The following is a 25558-nucleotide window of genomic DNA, read 5'->3' on the forward strand; positions in this document are numbered from 1 at the left end:
CTCATTTAAATTGTAATTGGTTTGTACAGGAGAGACCTGCCCAAGATCCTCTCTATAAATGGTGTTTCAAGCCCAGCTTCCAGGCTCATCATACAACACCATAACTGAACAGAGTACCAGACAAGAGTGGCAGAATAGCAAAAAACCATGGCTGGTGAGTAAAATACAAGTCTCTCAACAAATACCCTACGGGCAACTGAATAAGGTTATGTTCCCTTATCAGGATGGTCTGGTCAGTGGGAATTTGTTGCAAAGAGCTGTAAGGGTTACATACCCTGTAGTCTGGGAGTTAGAGTAAGTTGTGAGACTAGTAACAGATAATATCAACTTTTCTTTTTCTGATTTTTAATTCTACAACATAGAGAAAATGAAATATTCCAATCCTTAAAATACTGTAGCAGAATATCACAAAACAGATGCAGAGCAGTGTTGGTTGTGGAGAACCATTATGACTGTGCAGACACCACATCCAAAAAATTACCAAGTGTACAGAATGTGACTATTTTGTGTGGGTCAAGTTCAACATTAGGAAGATAGAAGGTGAGCTAGAGATTGAATCATAGCTAGCATTAATAGAGGCATTTATAGTAGGTGTATTTTGTGAGCATTAATAATATCCTTCTGAGGACTGAGTCTCATGTTTTTAGTTACTTATTGCAAACTAGTCTTCAGGGTGGAGTTTGTGTGTTAACAGAGTCTGTGTTTATAGAGGTGTTTGTGTTTATAGAGCAGACATGTCGGGCTAGGTACCATCCTGTAGGTACAAGGTAGGTGTAGTGCATCCCTTGTACTTGCAGTAGCACCTTTAAACCTAGACTGGGGTTTGTTCTTATGAGCCCCAACAGGGAAATTTAGCCTGGAGAGGGAATGAATCACTGTCTCTCTCTGCTGTGGATTTATGTGGATTTATTCTGCCAGTGCTGCCTTTTGCACGGATGCCTAGCTTGCTGGTGATGGTGTATTGTGTGGCCTGCCAGTGCCCACTTGATGAATTTCTAAACATAACAGGTGGGCTCTGACCTTCTAGTCATCGAAATGTTCATCTCTAAGAAATGAACTGAGCAAAAGGAGAGTTGTGAAGGGGTCAGATGCATGTTATGGGCAGGTATAAAAAAATCTGCTCCATTCAATATTGCGTAAGTAAACAGCCACGAAAAACGCTCTTGGCAACCTAAGAGAGCTCTTTGTTAACAGAGAGCGCGTGTGTTAAAACTAGACAGAGAAACACTAACCACACATTGCAGCAAGAAGGAAATAACCACGAGCCCAGAATTTCTGCAGTGTAACAGTTGTGCAACGATGTGCCAACACCATAGCCCTATTTTAACAACTGGCTTCTCAAACCTCCCCCAATGCCTCCAGTCTGCTCCATTTGCAACTAACAAATGCTCTCAGTAGGAAGGGGAGAGAATACAGTATCTGTCCATTTGGTTCCCTCCCTCCCCACTTAAACAGAACTCACTCTCATTACCCCGCTTTAGGAAGGGGCAGCCCCACTGACAAACAAGCTGGCACTTGGTGGATGAGGTCAGGCTTCGTGAGAGACAGCTAGAGCACTTCACAGCCCAGTGCAATGCTCCCTATGTGGGATCTGAGGCAGGGTGTAGACCAGGGGAAATGGTGGGTTGGGGAGGGATCCTTCCTATGGCTCTGTTTAAATGTAGAACCTGCTACTTGGTGCAATCAGAGCTTTTATAAAGGGAATATTTTTCTCTCCAGCAGGTCCAAATGAACCCAGGTAGGTCATTTCTGGCTGGGCTAATTTAGTAGCATCCAGAAAGGAAGCTGGAAGTAATTCCTCTAGACCCAGGAAACATATTCCAACTTCCTGCTCAATTTGACTGCAGAATTTTAATAGGGATTCATACTGAAAATGTAACATTTAAAAAGGGCTCCAGAGATGACCCTGGCAGTACTGGGCAAATTAGTTGAAACTATAGTAAAGGACAGAATTGTCAGACACATAAATGAACCTAATTTTTGGGGGGGGGGGGGGGGGGGGGAAGAGGCAACATGGTTTCTGTAAAGGGAAATCCTGCCTCACCAATCTACTAGAATTCTTTCAGATGATCAACCAACATGTGGACCAGAGGGATATAGTGGATATAGTGTACTTAGATTTCCAGAAAGCCTTTGACAAGGTCCCTCACCAAAGGCTCTTAAGTAAAGTTAGCTGTCATGGGTTAAGAGGGAAGGACCTTTCATGGATTAATACCTGGTTAAAAGATAGGAAACAAAGGTTAGGAAGAAATGGTCAGTTTTTAGACTGGAGAGAGGTAACTAGCGGTGTCCCACAGTGGTCCATACTGGAACCAATCCTATTCAACATATTCATAAATTATCTGGGGAAAGGGATAAAACAGCAAGGTGGCAAAATCTGCAGATGAAATTAAACTGCTTAATATAGCAAAGTCCAAAAAAGACTGTGAAAAGCTTCACAAGGCTCTCATAAAACTAGGTGACTGGGCAACAACATAGCAAATGAATTTTAATGTTGATAAAATGCAAATTAATGCATATTGGAAAACATAATCCCAACTGTACATACACAATGATGGGGACTAAATTAGCTGAGATCACTCAAGAGACACATCTTGAGTCATTGTGGATAGTTCTCTGAAAATATCCCCTCGATGTGAAGTAACCATCAAAAAGCAAATACAATGTTAGGAATAATTTTAAAAGGGATAAAGAATAAGAGGGAATATCTTATTACCTCTATATAAAACCATGGTACACCCATATCTTGGGCACTGTGTGCAGTTAAAATTGTCAGACACATGGATGATTATAATTTGTTGGGGGGGGGGAGTCAACATGGTTTCTGTAAAAGGAAATCATGCCTTACTAATCTGCTCGAGTTTTTTGAGGGTGTCAACAAACATGTGGACAAGGAGGATCCAGTGGATATAGTATACTTAGATTTCCTGAAAGCCTTTTACAAGGTCCCTCACCAAAGACTCTTAAGTAAAGTAACTTGTCATGGGATAAGAGGGAAGGTCCTTTTGTGAATCGATAACTGGTTAAAAGACAGGAAACAAAGGGTAGGAATAAATGATAAGTTTTCCGAGTGGAGAGAGGTCCCCCAAGCATCTGTCCTGGCCCTGGGACCCATCCTATTCAACTTATTTACCCTTTCCTCTTGATTATCTATAAACAGTGAAGTGGCAAAATCTGCAGAGGATACAAAACTGCTCAAGGTAGTTAAGACCAAAGCAGATCAAGAAGAACTTCAAAAAGATCGCACCAGACAGTGAAGAGCTTCCAAAAAATCTCACCAAATTAAGTGACCGGGCATCAAAATGCCAAATGAAATTTAATGTTGATAAATACAGAGTAATGCACACTGGACAAAATAATCCCAACTAGACATACAATATGATGGGGCCTCATTTAGCTACAACTACTTAAGAGAAAGACCTTGGAGTCATTGTGCTTAGTTATTTGAAAACATCCACTCAGTGTGCAGTGCCAGTCAAAAAAGCAAATAGAATGTTAAGAATCATTAAAAAAAAAAAAAAAGGGATAGAGAATATATTATTGCCTCTATATAAAACCATGGTACACCCACATCTTGAATACTGCACCTCATCTCCAAAAAGATAGATTGGCATTGGAAAAGGTTCAGAAAAGGGCAACAAAAATTATGAGAATTTTGGAATGGGTCCCATAAGAAGAGAAATTAAAAGGACTTGGACTTTTCATCTTAGAAAAGAAGAGACTAAGGGGTGATATGATAAAGGTCTATAAAATCATGACTGGTGAGGTGAAAATAATAAGGAAAAGTTATTTACTTGTTTCCATAACACAAGAACTAGGGGGTCACCAATTGAAATTAATAGGCATCAGGCTTAAAACAAATTAAAGGAAGTACTTCACACAACGCACAGTCAACCTGTGGAACTCCTTGCCAGAGGATGTTGTGAAGACCAGGACTTTAACAGGGTGTGACAGACCGGGCCGTGTCTGGGCACAGTGGAGGGTGTCTGCTCAGGATGAATTGCTCAACTTCGGGGCTCCTTACAGTCCCCAGACTGGTGACCTCTCCAAACAGGACACAAACCAGTCCCACAGAGCGCTTCAGCTGCCTGCCTGAAGCTTCATGAGCAAAACCCCTCCGACACCCCAGCAATATCCGTGCCCCAGGTGGCCCCGGGCCTCATACACCAGTGGGGGTTCTTAGAACCCAATCCTACCTACCCCGAACAAGTTCTGTCCGGTTCCAAGAAACCAGCCACGGATCCCTGGTCAATTTACCCTCTGGACCTTACCCACAAATCACGCTGAGCCAATCCTTTAGCAACTACCATCTAAAAGTTTATTATTACAATAAAGAAAAGCATGAGAGTAAGGTTGTTAAAGGATAGTACATTACATGCATCGAATCTCCCAGTTCTCGATGCAGGCTCTAGGAGAGATGTTACAGCTGCTGGCTCAAAAGTCCTTGTTGTGCATCCTAGGATCAGGATGGGTCCACAGTTCTTCCTGGCTCTTCAATCCCTGCACTGCTGCCTCTGGGATGAAGTTCTGAGCTGAGTACCAAGATGGACTCGACCACATGGCCTATTTATCCCTCCTTCCTGGTCTCTTCTTGGCTGCAGCAGGTCACCTGGCCAGTGGCCTATCCCTGTGTTCCCTGCTGGCAGCCCTTAGCCGTCAGCCCTCATCCTTTAGGTGTGTCCTTGGCCCATTGAGAGCCATTGTCCCACAGGGCCTCGCTGATTAGCATGTCCATAGGCCGGGCTCTGCCCAATGCTCAACCACATGCAGGGAAATATTCAGTATCTACACAGATTACAGATTCCTAACTCCACACACAGACATTCTACAGTCACATGACCAGCGTCCATAGGATTAGCAGACAGTGAGCTTCTATTCAACACCCCATGGCCCCCTTTTATACCATTTTTGGGGCCAACACCTCCACCCATGGGTGCAGCAGTGATCTGGCTGCTTCCCTCAAATTCAGTAACATGACACAAGGTTCAAAATTTATGGAGGTTAGGTCCATCGATGACTATTAGCCGGATGGGTAGGAATGGTGTCCCCTGGCCTCTGTTTGCCAGAAGCTGGAAATGGGTGACAGGGGAGGGATCGCTTGATGATTCTCTGTTCTGTTCACTCTCTCCGGGGCATCTGGCCTGTGGCCCTTGTTAAGTTCTAAAGAGAATGGGGAGTAGGATGAAATTCAATGGTATGAAGTACAAAATCGTTCTGTTCATTCCATCTAGGGCAGTGGGCATTGGCCACTGTTGAACGACAGGATACTGGGCTAGATGAAGCTTTGGTCTGACTCAAGCAGGATGGCCATTCTTATGCTATGAAGGATCCTGGATCTTTCATGCTGGAAGGGCATAACAAGTGGAGTTCTGCAGGGGTCTGTTTTGGGACAGGTTCTGTTCAATATCTTCATCAACGATTTAGATGATGGTATAGAGAGTACACTTAAGTTTGCAGATGATACCAACCTGGTAGGGATTGCAAGTGCTTTGGAGGGTAGGATACTAATTCAAAATTATCTGAACAAACTGGGGAAATGGTCTGAGGTAAATAGGATGAAATTTAATAAAGACAAATGCAAAGTGCTCCACTTCGGAAGGAATAATCAGTCTCACACATACAGAACAGGAAGCGACTGTTTAGGAAGGAGTACAGAAGAAAGGGATCTAGGGGTCATAATGGACCACAAGCTAAATATGAGTCAACAGTGTGATGCTGTTGCAAAAAAGCAAACATGATTTGGGGATGATTTGTGAGAAAGATACGAGAAGTCATTCTTCTGCTCTAGTCTGCACTGATTAGGCTCCATTGGAGCATTGTGTCCAGTGCTGGGCACCACATTTCAATAAAGATGTGGAAAAGCTGGAGAAGATCCAGAGAATATCAATAAAAATGATTAGAGGTATAGAAAATATGCGCTATGAGGGAAGACTGAAGGAATTGGGCTTGTTTAGTTTGGAAAAGAGAAGACTGAGAGGGTACGCAATAGTGGTTTTCAGGTATCTAAAAGGGTGTCATAGGGAGGAAGAGAAAAATTGTTCTCCTTAGGCTCTGAGGAAAAGACAAGAAGCAATGGGCTTAAACTGCAGCAAGGGAAGTTTAGGTTGGACATTAGGAAAAACTTCTTGTCAGAGTGATTAAACACTGGAATAAATTGCCTAGGAAGGGTGTGAAATCTCCATCTCTGGAGATATTTAAGAGCAGATTAGACAGACACCTGTCAGGGATGATCTAGATGGTGTTTGGTCCTGCTGTGAGGGAAGGGGACTGGACTTCATGATCTCTCAAGGTCCCTTCCAGTTCTAGTATTTTATGATTCTATGATCCAGTTGCTTCTTTCACAGTCTCCTCTCACTGACAGTCTGACATTGTTCAGCCTTCAGCCCCTGTTGCATAACAACCAATAAAGGTCTGAGTCTTACCTAGAAATATCTTGTGCACACACTAGAACTATCAAGTGGGGGTTCAAGGAAATGCAAAACAGAGATCTTGGATCCAAACCCCAGACTGGGGATGGCAAGAGACACTTCTCACTTGTAAGTGGAATATGCAGTATTAGCTGGAAGTCGCATTTTCTGTGCATTATCTACACTGCACCTGTGGAACTCGTGGAAGTGAAATGCATGGGACAGAGAGATGAGGACAAATGGACCTGCGCCAGCTTTCTGCTACTGGGAGTCCCTGGGGTTGTCTCCTGCGGAAACCATTTTTTTAAATAATTATCTATATGGAAACATTGTATGTGACAAGCCAGGATGTCAATCAGCATACCAGTCTGCCAGGCACTAAGAGCTGGATGGACACTAGCTGCCATGTGCTAAAAGTGCCATTGTGCTGTCTGAAATAGGCCCATAAGCACACCCAGCTCTCTCTTCAGTGACCCCAATCCTGAACTGATCTCATCAGAACCAACCCATGAAAACACCTCTAGCTTCAACTTTCACCTCTCCCCCAGCCACCCAAGATCCGTTCTTCTCTGCAACACACTGTTCTTAATAATGAGCTTGTAGTCCTCTCACCCCCACTGTCTTTCCAGTAGGGTTGCCAGATGGTTTAACAAAAAAAAAAAAAAAAAAAAAAAATACAGAACACCCCCACCAACCAACCCCTGCCAAAAAAACACACTGGGGAAAAAAAACCTAGTTTGAAAGAAAGGGGGGGGGGGGAGGAATCTGACCGCAAAAAACAGTTGCGGTCCCTTTAATTCCCGGGACCAGTGTAAAAAATAAAAAGGTGTTGGTACACCAGGGGAAAAATTGTTGTCCCCTCCCCCCACAAAAAAGTTGAAAAGGGGAAAAGGAAAAACAACAACCTCAGTTTGCCCTTTTCAGAGCAGAACACGCATTGTCCTTTTAAGGTGGCCATTTTGAAGTTGGTTCTCGGAGGTCTCGGTACACTGCATTCTTTTACCTTAAGCCCTGCCCAGGGTGCTCCATCCTTTCCCCGCCCCAGCCCAAGCCAGGAAAAACAGAAGATACCAGACATATGAAATGTCCAGTATATTCTGAATTTTTTTTATCAGACAGAAGGCCCATATACTGAGCTGTCCAGTTCAATACCGGACACCTGGCATCCCTACTTTCCAGCTGACAGGAATCCTAAAGGAGAGACCCAGTGCCTCTCCACACCTTCTTAGCAAATGCTTCTCTTTGGGGGCAGCTGCCAGTTATTTCTGGAGGCAGACAGAACTAAGCAAGTGGGAAAGTGGGGTGAGTCATCACAATTTAAAATGCAGCAGCATGTCTTAGCTCTATAGGCATTTTGAGTCCTATGTTGTTTCCTTCCCAGGGGCCAAAAGGATTCTTCGATATTGCCATGCTTTCCACCTCAAATGTTCAGCCTTGTGTCATAGCTCTAGAGATCATATTTTGACTGAAAGAAGCAGCCAATAGGATTAAAGTCCATTATGTATTCAAGCAACTCACAATGACTCAACTCCACCAACTCTCTCCAGATGCTTTCCCAAGCTCCATCTAGTTCCACATTAACCAAGTCTCGCTCTATGTAGTCAGCACTAGCTACTGCAAACGTCTCTGCTTTGAGAGATGGCTCATTCCAAGGAGCTAGATAAAATGCCTCCAAAATGAAAAATCGGTTCCTCTGTGGGATGGAAACACAAACACAGGAAGTAATTCCTCCATCAAATCACCTCCCATTGCCCACTGCTACTTAAAACACGTACAACTTCAGAGCAGATGCCTGAGATTTTTAATTTCAGTCCCTACAGGCTCCTCCGCCCCCACAAAGCTTTGGGCTTCTCCTCAGCTCTTCTCTCTCCTCTCACAGATTTAAAATTGACAAATATCAACTGGCAGCTAGAAGCAAATGGGAGCGCACACCATACCGATGAATACGCCAGCAAAGAACTCATTGTGAGGAGAGGACAGCCCTTCTCCATCATGCTGAACTACAACAGAACACTGAAGCCTGAAGAGAGCTTAACATTCACTGCAGAAACAGGTAATGGCCCTGCTTCGTTCACTCCCTTCGGTGAGTGTGCATGGTGTTAAGTGTATCTCTCTCACACAAGTGAACGGGGTTTGGCTTCCATTTGTCTATAGCAAGGCTGGGGAATGGTTTTTGGGTGGGGGGGGCTGCTGACCCACAAAAAAAAAAAAAAAAATCGATTGTGGGCTGCACACAATTGAGACGCTCCTGAAGAAGGAGAAAGACACTCCACATGTTCTTCTCGCAAACCAGAGCCTAGCGGGGCCCAGGCTAGTCAATTTGTGTGTGTTCCAGCCCTACAGGGAAGTTGTAGGGGGCTGGAGTGCCAGCACAGGCTCCCCAATGCTGAATGGGGAGCCTGGAGTCTTGGGGACTGGATCCAGGCAAGCTGGGGGCCAAACTTTATCCGTGTTCTTTATCCTCTTTGAAAGGACCAAAACCATCACTGCAAGCTAAGACCCAGGCTGTATTCAGCATCTCCAGCACAGCAAGCAATAGTTCCTGGAGCGCAGTCCAACAATCCATCGAGTCCAGCTCCGTCACCATCTCTATTTACTGTCCAGCCAATGCTGCCATCGGACGCTACAAACTGAGCGTGCAGCCTACCTCAGCCTCCCGTACACCTGTCGGAACTTTTGTTCTACTCTATAACCCCTGGTCTCAAGGTACAGACACTCGGGTTGCTCCCTGAGTAACTCACTGCAGCTTTAATACATGCAACTTGTCCATCTGATATACAGCAGCTGAACCCCCCAGCAAGTGTGGGGATCCGGAGTGCCCCCATGCCTTCCAGTGACACAAAAACCACTGAATGGCTTAGACACCTACAGTAGAGGGCACAGGAGGCAGCGCTCCCTCTCCTCTCAGTGCAGTCAGGGTCCTGTGGGATTCCCAAACTCATCACATTCATTCTGTAGCTTGTGTGTGATTACAGAGTCCTACCGGGGAGACAGGCATAGCCTGAGCCCTGTGCCCCCCACAGCTCAGCCTCACCACAGAAGAGCAGAAAGTGGGCACTCCCAGGGACTCTGCTATCCCCGAGAAAAGAGACAAGGCCCTGAAGCCGGCACACACTAACTTTCCCCTGCAGAACAGAGACTTAGCCACATGTCCTCCCTCTCCCTTCCGTCACCTCCAGCCCCACCAGCAAAAGGGTGGTGTTTCTAAAATCCGTTGATGAGAACAGAGCAGAGCCGGGTGGGAGTTTACAGGAGCTCATCTGAGGCTCTTAAATCTCGGCCCTTTTGTGGTTTTACAGCACCTCTGCTTTGGGTTTTCAGGAGATGATGTGTTTATGCCTAACAGCACTGAATGCCAGGAGTATGTGTTGGAAGAGTTTGGAATTGTCTTTGTGGGCAACATAAACCGTATTAGCAAACTTGGTTGGAACTATGGCCAGGTAAATGCAAAGCAAAGAACTTGATATACGGTTCTCCTTTCTTCTCCCACGCTAGATTGGTACTTGCCTCCTCTCTCTAGTTCACACTTTTGCTACACTGTCTTTAAGAGACTTCCTGGGGCACTGGCAGCCACTAGCCATTTTTCTCTGCACCAGGCCTCGTCTCATGCCCCCACCTTATACCAGCTCACATAAGCATCAGTATCAATAACTGGGCATTTCTCCTAAACCAGGAGTCCCAGAGTTCAGCTGTAAACATCTAAAAGCCTCTGCTGGATAACTCTGTACACAGATGGGACTGCCGTGGTGCTGGGCCGCACTGTCCCAACCCTTATCACGCAGTCGTCAATCCTGTGACCTGAAAGATCAGTTGTGATCTCCTCGCTTGACCTGCTGAATGACACAGGCATGAGATCGTCATTCGAGTAACTCCTGCATCGAGCCCAAATTTACATTGCAGTAGAAAGGCTCATTAAGAAACGTTTAAAATATTATTCCAAATACTGTGTTACACTATGTTACCCTGATGATTTATAAGGAAGAACAATTTGGATCACATATAACATCAACCTGTTTTTCAAACAGTTTCAAGAAGGCATTCTGGATATTTGCCTCGCCTCGCTGGATAAAAGCCTAAACTACCGTAAAGACCCTGCCACTGATGTGTCTCGCAGAAATGATCCCAAGTACGTGGGCCGTGTGCTCAGTGCCATGGTAAGAAAAGGGTTAAATTACTCTGCATTAGAAACACTGCAAAAGCCAAAGCCACTGGCTGTTTTTTTTAAAGGCAGATGGGAGATACAAACTGTGTATTTACCTTCACAGGGAATTGCAGCTCAGAAACCACAGTGACAAAAAACCTACCTGATTTGTGCCTGCAAGCTCTTCCTAATCGAGGGTATTACTGAGGCACCTATTACTTAAATATCCAGGGTTCCTTCCACAGACCAGAGTCTTCCCTAGATGTTGTTCCTGGTCTCTTCATTTGCTTTGAGTATGCAACAGGGTTTATTCTCCAGCGCTAACACTTCTGTCATTAGCACTACACTGAGTTACGTTTATTAAGTTTGCACTCAAAGGAGTATACAAAAGAATATTAAGGTTGTTGCATCCAGTCTGGATCATAACAATGGTCCATACTGGGCCAGACCAAAGGTCCATGTAGCCCAGTGTCCTGTCTTAAGACAGTGGCCAATTCCAGGTGCACAAGAGGGAAAGAAAGAACAGGTAACCATCAAGTGAGCCATCCCCTGTCATCATGGCATGTGGGTGAACCTAGGGCTGGAGGAGGCAAGCCCCCAACTCCCTCCTGCCACCTGAGGCATCCAAGGGAGCCAGTCTCTCTCACCCCCCCTATAGTCCCCAGCCACTCTCCCGCAAGCAAAAGGTGGACGGCCCCAGCCTGGAGCCCAGGCAGCCCAAGCTATGCTGAAGGGGGCAGCTGGGGGCAGAGTGTGGGTGGAGCCACATCCAGATTCTGACGGACAGAGGCCAGGAACACCACCCCTGCACCCATCTTGGCTAATAGCCATTGATGGACCTGTCCTTCATGAATCTATCTAGCTCTTTTTTGAACCCTGTTATATTTTTGGCCTTCACAGCATCCTCTGGCGAGGAGTTCCACAGGCTGACAATGCACTGTGTGAAGAAACACTTCTTTTTGTTTGCTTGAAACCTGCTGCCTATTGATTTTATTTGGTGACCCCTAGTTCTTGTGTTATGAGAAGGAGTAAACAGTGTTTCCTTATCTACTTTCTCTATACCATCCTGATTTTATAGCTCTGTCATATCCCTCCTTAGCTGTCTCTTTTCCAAGCTGAAACATTGCAGTCTTATTAATCTTTCCTCATACAGAAGCGGTTCCATATCCTTAATCAGTTTTCTTGCCCTTTTTACTGAGTCTTGTCCAATTCCAATATATCATTTTGAGAGTGGGCGACCGCGTAGGCACCCAGCCTGTGGATTTACCACGGATTGACAGAGTCAATATGGTACTTTCTGTCTATAGCTTTCTTAATCATTCCCAATATTTGGTTTGCCTTTGTGACTGTGGCAGCACACTGAGTGGATCTTTTCAGAGAATTTTAAGGAATTTTTCCAGGTAGTTTCAGTAAAACATGAAGCTGCTCTGAGATGTAATGTACATCTCCCCACTTAGGGCCTTGTTTGTGCTGCAACTCAGCACATGGCCAGCTGGGGTAGGGGAATACATCTACAGCATGCTGACACCAGCTGGCACATGGACCCTGATGAATCTATGAAAAGCATCCAGAAAAGAGACAGAATCAGCAGGCAGATGACAGACTAGCTGGGAGGAGGGCGGGGGGGAGGGGGAGGAGGCGGGAGAGAGAGTCCCCCATGCAGGACTGCTCTACCCTGAACTTCCCTCCCCACAGGCACTCTTTAGAGAGAGCAGGGGCAGGGAGGGGTACGGAAGCTCCTCTCCTCCCCAGTTTGTACGGGAACATCCTGTACATGGGCACTCAGAGTTCTATAAAATGCTTAGACCTACTGCTGTTAATTTTAGGTGGGAGAAGCAAAGGAGGCTACATGTTTATATTTATCAGATGAGTAGCCATGTTAGTCTGAATCTGCAAAAACAACGAGGAGTCCTGTGGCACCTGCTAGGACTAACAGATTTATTGCAGCACAAGCTTTCAAGGGCGATGACTGCAGAAGCTTGGGGCCAAGTGAGAAACACCTCTCCATGGCCATGCAGCTCCAGGGGGCACAGCTGGGAGAGGGATGCATGTCCCCTTGCTGGGACAGGTCCAGCTTCTTCTGCTCCCTGCTCTCCTCAGCCAGAGTGAGGATTTCAGCATATTATATACTGTCCCCTCCCTGATGAAGGGATGTTCCTGTATGAACTGGGAGGGAGGAGCTTCAGCCCTCCCTCCCCACACGCTCTAAAGGGCGCCTGGTGGGAGAGAAGCTCAGGGCAGGGGTAGTCCCACACACGGGGCACATCCCCTGCTAGCCCCTTTCACCTCCCTGTGATTGTCTCTTTTCTGTGTGGTTTTCATATAATCGTAGAGGACTAGAATGGGAAAGGTCATCAAGTCCAGTTTCCTACATCAACAGATCATGGTTTGATGAGAAGCAATCCCATTCCAGGCAGATCCCATTTTCCTGGCACAACCAAACCCATAAGTTGAGATAAGAAGAAGCTGCATACTGAATGTGGTGGTCCTAGCTATTACCGTTTAGGACAGGGCTAGGCAAGATTCAGCCGGGGCCCAAATCCAGCCCACAGACTACATCTCGATGCTTTCTGTTTGCATTCTGTTACCCCCGCCACCAACTTTCCAGGCATTGGTTCAGACAGCAGAATTCTATTTAAATGGCTTATGGCTCCCAGCTGCAATGCCACCTTGGCAGGGGCTGGAGCCATGAGCCCTTTAAATAGCTGCAGCAACTCTGGGAAGCTGCCAGGCAGCACCGTAGCAACTGAACCAGGAGCCCTTTGCTGTGTTTTTAATTCAAAGCCTCTGTCCCCAGACAACTCTGGAGGGGAGGCAAATCCCCAGCCCTGCCACTTTTTGCTCCAAACCCAGTCATTCTCGCCCATTACCACATATCAACATTTATTAAGTCACCTCCCCCCCTGCAAAAATTATTGCCCACCCCAGGTTTAGGAGGGGTTCTTGAACAGACAGACTCAGCACACACAGACAAACTCTCTCATATATATAGTTGTTATATGCCACACAGAGCTATTTCTCCCTCCCTTCCTTTTTCACCCCAAAATTATGCTAGGAGTTAATCGAAGGTATAATTTTTCCAGATCAACAGTAATGATGATAATGGGGTAGTGATGGGAAACTGGAGTGGAAATTACAGTGGTGGAGCAAGTCCCAGCAGTTGGAACGGAAGCGTTGAAATCCTGAGAAAGTGGAAGGCTGCGGGATTTAAACCTGTCAAATACGGACAATGCTGGGTTTTTGCATCAGTGCTGACCACAGGTACATTTCATTAACACAGATAAGTTTGTTGCACAGGCTCCATTATGGGAAAGCACTGGTAATATCAGCTCAGGATAGTTACCTAGAAACTTTCTCTCTCAGAAATACAGGCTTTTCATTATTTCTTTTGGGTTTTTTAGTGCTCAGATGTCTGGGGATTCCTACTCGCATGATTTCAAATTTCAACTCTGCCCACGATACAGATAAAAACCTGAGTGTGGATGAATATTATGATGAATCTGGAAATCCTCTGAGAATGGGAGGTGACAGCGTCTGGTAACCATCTACTTTTCTAAATATCTATAGTATAAAGCCTTGACCTCACTGAGGCCCATAGATGCACATCAAGAACATAATTTGACCCCATGCATTGATAAAAGAGGTACAGACTCTTCAACCCAAGTTTCCACATTAGGCCCATTGTTAAAGCAGCAACTCAAAACAGGACAAACACTGTTACATACCAAAACAATAAAAAGTATGGAAACCACTGGCTAGTAACCCCAGTCTTCACACCCAAATATTATGGTTTCTCTGTCCAATAAGCAAAATAATTCTCAATGATCACCTCTATTTCAGCTACATGCGCATCATTTAGAACAGCGTCTCATTTAACAAATAGTTATGACAGTCGCTTGAAGCTGTTAGAAAGAGTTCTAACAATATGACAGCTACAGAACCAAAGTCAATATCAGAATCTAAGGTGTCAACTTGGAAATACCGCGCAATTTCACTGGGTTAGTTTGGGTCGAGACTGTTAAAAGTGTGCACCTAAAGATGAGACATTCTAGCACAGGCTTCCTTTTCAAAGGTACAACTTTCCTCAGATCATATCACAGGGGTGAAATTCTAAGAATTACACGCATAATTAAAAGGTAGTTGCATAAATTAAGGCACACATTTAGCTTGAGATTGTGGTAGAAAGAGAGAGCACTAAGAGTCTTTCACATTTTGCTTTGCCCTCTCCCTTCCCTGAGGAAGGAACAATCAGTTTCACACATACAGAAGCGACTGTCTGGGATGGAGTATGGCAGAAAGGGATCTAGGGGTTTAATGGACCACAAGCTAAATATGAGTCAACAGTGTGATGCTGTTGCAAAAAAGCAAACATGATTCTGGGATACATTAACAGGAGTGTTGTGAGCAAGACACGAGAAGTCATTCTTCCACTCTACTCTGCGCTGGTTAGGCCTCAGTTGGAGTATTGTGTCCAATTCTGGGCACCACGTTTCAAGAAAGTTGTGGAGAAATTAGAGAGGGTCCAGAGAAGAGCAACAAGAATGATGAAATGTCTAGAGAACATGACCTATGAAGGAAGGCTGAAAGAACTGGGTTTGTTTAGTTTAGAAAAGAGAAGATTGAGGGGGGACATGATAGCAGTTTTCAAGTATTTAAAAGGGTGTCATGAGGAGGGAGAAAACTTGTTCATCTTGGCCTTTGAGGATAGAACAAGCAGCAATGGGCTTAACTGCAGCAAGGGAGGTTTAGGTTGGACATTAGGAAAAAGTTCCTAACTGTCAGGGTAGTTAAACACTGGAATAAATTGCCCAGGGAGGTTGTGGAATCCCCATCTCTGGAGATATTTAAGAGCAGGTTAGATAAATGTCTATCGGGGATGGTCTAGACAGTATTTGGTCCTGCCATGGGAGTAGGGGACAGGACTCGATGACCTCTCCCGGGTGCTCCATCCTAAGGGAAGGCGAGTTTCTGGATCAACCTACTGGCGCTCCAAGTTCACAGGATGAGGCCAGAACACTGCTGCCCTCATGTAATCCAGGGCAGCCACAAATTACTTTTGGGGCTGCCTATAGCCGAACAAACCTTAGAACTGCCCTAAAGCTGCAGTGAGTTGTGTCCTGGGCTAAACTGGCCCCTGGCTCCAGGAACCTCAAAGCAACATGAATCTGTGACCCTCAAACTCTCTGCACGACGGTCACACACTAGCAGTTTGCGTTATTCTTGTCACTAGGAATTTCCATGTCTGGAATGAAAGCTGGTTTACCCGAAAGGACCTCGGATCCTCCTACAACGGATGGCAAATTCTGGATGCGACCCCCCAGGAGAGAAGCGCAGGTACAAGGACTTTAGTTCGGGAAAATGTTTAAGCAGGGGGACAACAGTGACTCTCAGGGCATGGTGGGGTGGGTGAGGAATTCAGCTGTGGCCGAGCATCATTTCTCTCCCTGACCAAACAGGGGAGGGAATGAGCACAAGCATCCTTTTCCAGCATTAAAACCTCAGCTTATTCCTTTGTGCCAAGCACAGAGTAGCCCTCCCTGTGCAGCTTCTACACAGACATCTGCAGCTATTGCAAATTAGACAAACTGGACTGATCATGAAAACAAATAAATACAAAGACTATGCTGCTGACTACACTGGATGACTTTAAGGGAGAGGGCTGGAGCGGGGGGGGGGGCAGGGCTGTATCAGTCAGGGGCCCTTGACACACAATTTAGGTTTAATGTGCTCTGCTTACGTTGGATTCGAGTGTTTTCACTAGTCTAGCCCTGATTGATTTCCTTTGCCTTGATACTCCAGGAATATTCCAGTGTGGTCCTGCCTCACTTACGGCCATCAAAGAAGGAGATGTAGACCTGGACTATGACGCTCCATTTATATTTGCTGAGGTGAATGCAGACCGGATCACCTGGAGATACAACCCCACAACTAGAGAGACAAAGCCTATCTCCTCTGACACCATGTCAATTGGCAAGTTCACCAGCACCAAGGCAGTAGGCAGTTACGCCCGTGTAGATGTCACTAATGATTACAAATATGAAGAAGGTAATGAAAAATCCTCTGTTTCTTGATGGTAGCACAAAAGTTCTTTCTTAAACTGCTAGAAATATTGTAATGGGAGCCAGTTCCTGTGCGAGTTCTACAGGCGCGAGGACACAAGTTACAATAGTGGGTCCTACAGTGCTAAGAAAAGGAGGAAGAGGGAACGTGTAGCATTGTGCCATGCCATTCCTGATATGTCAGCTCTCACTCTTGAGCCCTGGGTAACGTGGCTCTAAATTGCGTTGTGCAAAACATGCCTTGTCTGATCTGTCCAAGATAACATAGGCTGCTTGAATTGCATTGGCTACTCTACAGCACAGTGATTGGGTTTCTATATAGTACCCCTACGGCCTAAGACAGACAGATAGCAAACTCCACAGGAAAGGCAACCTTTTCAAAGGGGCCTCCCCGGCCTCTAAATTCGCACTTCAGTTTTGTCAGTGGGAACACCTGTCAGCTAAGTTTGCATGTGCACATGGTAATATGACACAAAGACTGCTATTAAAAATGTGCAAAGAGGGCAAGAGCTGATAAACCACAACTTCGTATTACATAATAAACTTAAAATACAACACATGGTCTATATCTACATGTTTTGTGAGTCTATAAAGTGCTACCAGACCATGTGTTGTTTTTTAAGTTTATCCTGTACAGACTAAGTTGGCTACCCCCTGCAGCTTCGTACTACAGTAGATCCTGTTCAATTAAACTGCAGACCTGTCAACTCCATCAGCTTAGAGAGCTGCCTCATGTTGCAGAAAAGAGTGAAGCAAGTAGGAATTTTATTTACCCCTTGTATAGGCTCAGCAAAAGTGGGATGAGGGGAGGTTTGGGAATTATGGTTTAGATCCTCTTTGGAATTAATAGGTTTAGTGCTCTCAAGTATAAGGAGAACAACTCTGAAATGGATGTGTGCCTATCACTCATCCAACAGGTTAACAGTAGCTGCTGTAAACAATTGTTCTTTCTCCCTTGGAGCCCACCACACTATGCTACCCAGGTGAATGCCCTATTGCCTAGGCCACGCCAGATCCCATCCCACCACCTTACCTTCAGGACATCCTTTATCCTACCTTCCTAATGCCAGAGCATACACCATCCCTGGGGAAACTGGCATTTGCCTGGGAGCGCAGGGTGATGGGTTTGAGTCCTGTCCCCACCCCCTTCTGCCCACCCAGGCAGCCACGGGAGGGAAGGGGGGACAACACCAGTTCCTTGGAGAGGGCTCCTGCATTAGTAAAGCAGCATAAGGGATGCCCTGGAGGTGGGTGGGTTCTGGAGGCAGACCTGCCAGGGCCCTTCATCCTGCTGCGTAAGTTAAAGGTGGAGACACAAGGTGGTTGTGTCTCTACCTACCCTGGGCCCAACAAAGGCAAAACCACATTCCATACACCATTTAAAAATGGGCACATTTTAAATAGGCTGTTGATTATTATTTTCATGGTTCTCTCTCTCTCTCTCTCTCTCATATAGGCTCTCAGAAAGAAAGAGAGGTGTATCAAAAGGCTCGCACAAAACTGGGCCGAGTATATGGTTTTGCTGCCACAGCAGAGAGGCATCCAGAATTTGATCAAAAGCCTGATATCTCAGGGACATTCAAGGTAGATGGAGCCTTAGAGATTGGCAAAGATGTCAGACTAATCTTGGTTCTCAGAAATTTGACCTCAGAGGCTAAAGATATAAAGGCAAATATGACTGCTTGGAGCATCGTGTACACCAGGAAGCCAATTCATGAGGTGTGGAAGGACTCCTTATCAGCTACTCTTGCTTCTGAAGAAGGTAATTTTTCATATAATTGTGTCGAAGAAACAAATCTGTTGTAACTGAATGGAAACTGAGGGGATGAAGACATCTACTATGAATGTTGCAATGAGAGAGGGTCTTAAATTGCATCCGAAACCGAAAAACGTAAGAAACAAAACATTTCCACTATGGTTCCCAAACACTTCTCACATAGGAGGGGAAAAACATACCAGAAATGAAGAGATGGTGAGAAATGAAGAGATGGTGGCAATAACCAGAATACACAGTTATCAGAAGCTAGCATGGAAAAGAGAAGAAAAGCAAAAAAGCAAAGTAAATTAATGGAGGACATAGGGGCTTTGGAAAATTTACTTGGACATTTATAAAGCCAGGCAGCAGCATCACAGTAGAAGGGAGAAAACTGGTTCACTGGGAGAGAATGAAATTATTGCAGATTCAAATGTGGCAGAAATGCCCTGTTTAACCTATATCTTTGAGTAAAAGAAACCTGAATTATTAGTAGGGAAGGAAAATACTGTAAAATACCTCAGCATAAAGAGTACACAGAGGAAGGCTTGGGAACATGCAGATTACCCCACCTCCCCACGGACAAGTTATATGCATCTTAGAGAGTTGGTCCTGTAAGGATTTTTCCATGAAATTTAAATAGCATTTCATTAACTAGTAGGTGTCTAAGTGGCAAGTTATCTGCCTTATCACCTACCAAGAAAAATGAGGAGGAAGAAAGGGACAGGGAATGAGAAAGAAGGGATGCTGAAAAGAAGCAACTGACTCCTGTATTTAGCAACACAGAAGGAAGTGGGAGAAAAGCAGGGAAAACTTATGTCCTGTCTAGAACCAGATACGAGGTCACAGGAAAATACTCGCTTGAGGTGAATGACAGTTGTTAGACTTTTGCAAGTGCATCTCATCCTATTTATTTTTTAATTTCTATTGTAATTTTCCTTTTAGAGAAACGGTTTCCCATTAAGATCGCGTATGCCGAGTACCAGCAACATTTAACTAGCGACAACATGCTGCGAGTGACTGCTCTGTGTCAAGTAGAAGGTGGGATTGAAGTGGTGGTGGAAAGGAACATTGTTCTGGAGAACCCTCAGCTTGTCATGCAGGTAAAGATCTGCCCCTTTGCCACTCAGAGAGGAAGAGGGCGTCAGCTGTGCTGGACAGCTAATCTGATTCTAAATTCAGTGCTGGGGAAGGTGAAAGGAAAAGGAGATTCAGACTAGATTCCTGCCTTTCCCATTGGGAGAGATGCTCGGTGTTCATCCTGCCTTAGGGGGATGTCATAAGAGTGCCAAACCTTTGTTGTTATGATTCAACATTTTCGGCTTTAGAGCGTGATCATGCAAGTGTTTGGCCTCTGCAGGTGGTCGGTGATGCCAAGGTGAATGAACCAGTGAATGTGGAAGTGATATTTACCAATCCTCTGGACCAAGAGGTGAAAGACTGCACCCTGCAGGCAGAAGGCAGCGACCTGCTCAAAGAAAAGCTCAAGATAGAGTAAGTCAAAGGAGCATCAACGTCCTGTCAGAAAAGTCACAGATAACAGGAGTTAGGGGTTGGTGTTTTGGAAGCTGATGTTGGCATGGCTTTTTCTTCTGGCTATAACCAGGGAAGTCTGTAGAAAATGAGACTTAAGAAACCAAACACTTGATTTTTAACAAGGCCTCAACTCAACTTTGCTTTGGGCCCTGCAGTTGGTAAGAGGTTCCAATAACTGTGAGCACATGTTGGTGCTATTTATTCACCAGTTACCTAATTGCACTCACGTATCAGATACAAGTCTAAATGATAAAAGTGGGGTGAACGTTCACTGACAATGAGACCCTGATAGCCAGTCTGCAGGAGCAATCTATTAAACATTGTGGCTAGGCTTGTAGGCCAGATCACATCCCACTGTACAATGCATGACATAGAATGAGTTTCTACTCAAACAAGTTGTACCTTACTAAACTGCTAGAGTTCTTTGAGGGGTCAAACAACATGTGGACAAGGGGAATCCAGTGGATATAGTGTACTTGGATTTCCAGAAAGCCTTTGATGAGGGGTTGTTTGACCCCTCAAAAGCTCTTAAGTAAAGTGTCATGGGATAAGAGGGAAGATCCTTTTGTGGATCGATAACTGGTTAAAAGACAGGAAACAAAGGGTAGGAATAAATGATAAGTTTTCCGAATAGAGAGAGGTAATTAGTGGGGTCCCCCAAAGGTCTGTTCTGGGACCAATCCTATTTAACTTACTTATAAATGATCTAGAGGAAGGGATAAACAATGAGGTGGCAAAATTTGCAGATGATACCAAACTGCTCAAGATAGTTAAGACCAAAGCAGACTGAAGAGCTTCAAAAAGATCTCACCAAACTAAGAGGCTGCGTCCAGACTGGCATGATTTTGCGCAAATACTTTTAACAGAAAAGTTTTTCCGTTAAAATTATTTCCGCAAAAGAGCGTCTAGATTGGCACGGATGCTTTTGTGCAAAAAGTGCTTTTGCACAAAAGCATCCGTGCCCAGTACCGTATAGACGCGCTTTTGTGCAAGAAAGCTCCAATGGCCATTTTAGCAAACGGGCTTTCTTGCACAAAAAATTAAGGTGCCTGTCTACACTGGCCCTCTTGTGCAAGTATTCTTGAGCAAGAGGGCTTATCCCTGAGTGGGAGTGTCAATGTATTTGCGCAAGAAGCACTGAATTCTTACATTAGAACGTCAATGCTCTTGTGCAAATTCAAGCAGCCAGTGTAGACAGCTGGCAAGTTTTTGCGCAAAAGCAGTCACTTTTGTGCAAAATCTTGCCAGTCTAGATGCACCCAGTGATTGGGCATCAAAATGGCAAATGAAATTTAATGTTGATAAAGTAATGCACATTGGAAAAAATAAGTAATATGATGGAGACTAAATTAGCTACAACTACTCAAGGGAGAGTTTTTGGAGTCACTATGGATAGTTCTCTGAAAACATCCACTCAGTGTGCAGTGCCAGTCAAAAAAGCAAATAGAATGTTAGGAGTCATTAAAAAAGGGATAGAGAATAAGTCAGAGAATATCTTATTGCCTCTATATAAAACCCTGGTACACCCACATCTTGAATACTGCGCCTCATCTCCAAAAAGATAGATTGGCATTGGAAGATTCAGAAAAGAGCAATAAAAATGATGAGGGGTTTGGAATAGGTCCCATATGAAGAGAGATTAAAAGGACTTGGACTTTTCATCTTAGAAAAGAAGAGACTAAGGGGTAATATGATAGAGGTCTATAAAATCTTGACTGGTGTGGAAAAAGTGACTAAGGAAAAGTTATTTACTTATTCCCACAATAAAAGAACGAGGGGTCACCAAATGAAATTAATAGGCAGCAGGTTTAAAACAAACAAAAAGAATTTTTTTTCCCCACTCGATGCACTTTCAACCTGCGGAACTCCTTGCCAGACAATGCAATGAAGGCTAGAACTTTAACAGGGTTCAAAAAATAGCTAGATAGATTCATGGAGGTTGGATCCATCAATGATTATTAGCCAGGATGGATAAAGATGGTGTCCCTAGTCCCTGTTTGTCCGGAAATGGATGACAGGGGAACAATCACATGAGGATTACCTGTTGTGATCCCTCCCTCTGGGGCACCTGGTATTGGCCACTGTCGGATTGGACACTGGGATAGATGGACTTTTGATCTGACCCAGGATGGCCGTTCTTATGTTCTTACCTGTTAACCTTGGAATGAACTGTGTATACAAATCTGAGTACTTGTCCCTCTCTCTGATTTTCACCCATATCAAGTAGGTTGAGGTGCAAGTATGCAGATTTGTGCCTGCATTTTTCAGACAGAAGTTGCACCTTCAGAAGGCCATACATCTGAATATGTACACCCATTTATATACACAAAATATTCCAAGCAACAAGTATATAGGAAAACTGTTAATACAAAGAGGTTTCATTAATTCAGATCTAAATTTTTAGATGCATATCACAATTTTTAGAACGGTTAAGACTTTGAAAGCTATACCATTTGGTTACACAGAGATAGAAATAAATTAATTATGAATAGAAGGAGTGGTGAATATTGAGGTAGGTTTTTTTTTTTTTTTTTTTTTTTTTAAAGAAAAGACTATTTCTTATAAATAAGAACCACTGGCATATGTGATTTTTCAACCTTGGTTTTGAATTTCAAGAAATGTCATTGTTTTGGAAGATGTAGAAATACAACGGGGTTGAATCAATACATTGCAACTCTTACTCATTAGAGAGTGCTACTGATAGATGAGGAATGGGACAGCACTATAAGGGTGTGTCTAGACTGCCCCGCTCTGCCGAGCAGCTGTTTGTTTAAATGGCTGCCCCGCTCTGCCGATCAGCTGTTTGTCGGCAGATGGGGGCAGTCTGGACGCGCCGTGGTCGACAAAGAAGCCTTTGTTGATCGGCGCAGGTAAACCTGGTTTCACGAGGCATACCTGCGCCGATCGACAAAGGCTTCTTTGTCGACCGCGTCGCGTCCAGACTGCCCCGATCTGCCGACAAACAGCTGATCGGCAGAGCGGGGCAGCCCTTTAAATTTAAATGAAGCTGAGATTATTTAAATCGCGGCTTCATTTCCCTCTGCCGATCTGTCTAATCTACATGTCTCCGTCAACAGAGGCATGTAGTCTAGACACACCCTAATAGTGGTATTTCACAGTAGAATCAGGAAAACTAAATTTGAAACCAGACTTCCATTTGGCCTTCACAGAATTGCACGCACAAAATTCTACATATATTTGGCATCTGCAAATGCCTGCCAACAGTTCTGTTGTCTATGCTCTTTCGTCTAATACCTGTATGTAAATGTAAGTAAAAATGTTAACAAAACTGAATAATTTGTGTCAGGTTATTTTTGGTTAAGTTATTGACATGCTTTTATATACTTAACTCTGCCTGAATGAAGCTTGACCCAGAACTATACAAAGTATGCTTGATTCCTCCGTGTCATCGCTGAAGGGGATACCGATAGCAGGGCTCTCCAAAATGGCCCAAGGGAGCTAAGTACCCAACTCCCAAGTCAGCATTGGACATCTAACTCTCTTAGGCCCCTTGGAAAGTCCAGTAAATAGCTTCTGCTGGTAGAAATGGATAGGGAGGATGGCTGGCGGGGAAACTAAAATATAAAGTGCAAGGATGTTTTCAACTGATATTTTTCCTTCTGTTTTGGGTTTTTAGAGTGCCCCCACTAAAGCCCAAGCAGAGCTCCAAAGTGCCGTTTGAGATCTTTCCCACCAAGACTGGAACCAAGCAGCTGCTCGTTAATTTCTCCAGTGACAAGTTTCCGGATGTCAAAGCCTTTGAGACCATAAATGTGGCCAACTGATTGTAAGATGTGCAGTGGTCAGTTTGGTTGTGTAATCTTGAGAGAAATCATGCAAGAAAGCTCCTATCTTCTATGAACAATTATTAACCAATTTACTTCTGCAATAGAAACAAAAACCATATCCTAACAGAAAATGTTACATAGTTATACATTTGAATATGCAATGAAGCAGAGATTCTTCACATAGTAGTGTAAATGTTCATATTTTAAATATACTGTCTGAACATCTCTCCCAATCGTGTGTCTGGTTTTCTTATGCCTTTTTTCATTTAGACACTATTCCCCGTGGCTCCAGGTATTGAGAATCCCCTATCAAAGTCAGACCCTCATGGAGGGAGCTACAGTAAAAGTTTGTACCATTTTAACATTAAAGGGTGTTTTCAGTCTCTTTATGTGATAGGTAGGTATCATGACTTGTACTGTGTGGAAAGGACAGGATATTACAACTGTTTAAGCCACCCTTTGAAAAAGTTCTACAAAATTTAATAGGATAGAAACCAACAGAGTTCTACAGAAATTACTCTAAAATATATAGAGAATAATATGATCCTTTTTTCTGGCTTTTAAACCAGTCTGCAGAATTCTATCACAGGCTTATACATTTCTATTAAGTTCGGTACTAGTTTTTCTACAGGCCATTCACCAATAAGGAGCTAAAGTCCTACACTTATAATAATATATGTGATAGAAATGTAGCCGTGTTAGTCTGGGGTAGCTGAAACAAAATACAGGACTATGTAGCACTTTAAAAACTAACAAGATGGTTTATTAGATGATGAGCTTTCGTGGGAGGAAGTGGGTCTGGCCCACGAAAGCTCATCATCTAATAAACCATCTTGTTAGTCTTTAAAGTGCTACATAGTCCTGTATTTTGTTTCAATAATATATGTGTAACCCTTCTGCCGGGTAGGCCTGGCAGCAACCAGGGCCGGGTCCATCTCACATAGAACCGGTTCGAGCCTCCACCCAGTAACCTGGGAAATTCACACACCCCTGGGTGCCTCAGAGTCAATGCTTCCCCACTCGCAAGCACAGAGTCTGAGTGTGGGAAAGAAACATTTAATGGAACAGAGAGAGAAGTCATACAGCATTAACTTGGGAAAATACCACAAACAGAGTTCATAGCCCAGACATGAGCTAAGCCCTCCACCCCCCCAGCCAAGAATCACCCGAAGTCCCAAAGTCTGACACCCCAAAAGACTCTGTCCCTGGTCAGTGCTGCCCAGAGTCCAAAAGTTCACCTGCAGGGTTTTACCACCGAACCTGGGTGGAAATGGGGATGGGGGGATAGATAGGGGCACCTTATGTGGTCCGAGGCCGATGGCCCCACCTCTCCGTAGGGTTCTGGCCCCACGCTCCACCAGCCATCTTGTCCCACTCAACCAGATGCTCCGCTGGTTGCCTGCCACTGCTCCTCACCTGCCGCCGCTCCCACTGGCCACTCTGCTGGCTGCCACCGCTTCGCTGGCAGCAATGGGTCTGGCTCCCAGCCAAACCAGTGATTTCAGCTCTTAGGCTGTGTCTGCATTGGCTGCTTTTGTGCAAAAACATGCTGCCTGTCTACACTGGCGGGGAGTTCTTGCGCAAGAACACTGTGTGACGTAGTGGGGGGTACCTTGCTGGTTGCTACGCTGGCAGTAGGCTGTGAGTGACCTCCACTGGCTGCTGTCTGCAGCACGGCCCAGCAGGGCAGGGGATGAGTCATTATGCAAGGGAGCTTCGAACCTGTCTGACCAGTTATCTCCCAGGGAGCGGAACAATGGGAAGAAGGGGAGTGGAGGCCTGGCTGGGGGCGGAGCTGGAAGTGAGTGAGATTGGTTTCTGGCTAGTATCATGGAGGAAGCAGCCTAGGCAACGGGCTGGGATTTAGGGGCCCA

At 44.7% G+C, this 25558-nt stretch overlaps 1 protein-coding gene across 1 annotated transcript; it reads left to right on the forward strand.

Annotated features, from left to right (window-relative positions):
- Positions 1 to 23911, forward strand: LOC102446471 (protein-glutamine gamma-glutamyltransferase E-like). Its single transcript, XM_006111069.4, has 13 exons — positions 1 to 154; positions 8287 to 8460; positions 8880 to 9113; positions 9729 to 9847; positions 10433 to 10561; positions 13632 to 13809; positions 13950 to 14085; positions 15779 to 15882; positions 16348 to 16593; positions 18064 to 18369; positions 19306 to 19463; positions 19721 to 19854; positions 23534 to 23911. Exons 1-13 carry the CDS (start codon positions 148 to 150, stop codon positions 23679 to 23681), a joined length of 2073 nt encoding a protein of 690 aa, XP_006111131.2. The 5' UTR covers positions 1 to 147; the 3' UTR covers positions 23682 to 23911.
- The last annotated feature ends 1647 nt before the right edge of the window (positions 23912 to 25558 follow it).

This window comes from Pelodiscus sinensis, unplaced genomic scaffold (genome assembly GCF_049634645.1).
Source record: "Pelodiscus sinensis isolate JC-2024 unplaced genomic scaffold, ASM4963464v1 ctg81, whole genome shotgun sequence".
Lineage (NCBI taxonomy): Eukaryota > Metazoa > Chordata > Testudines > Trionychidae > Pelodiscus > Pelodiscus sinensis.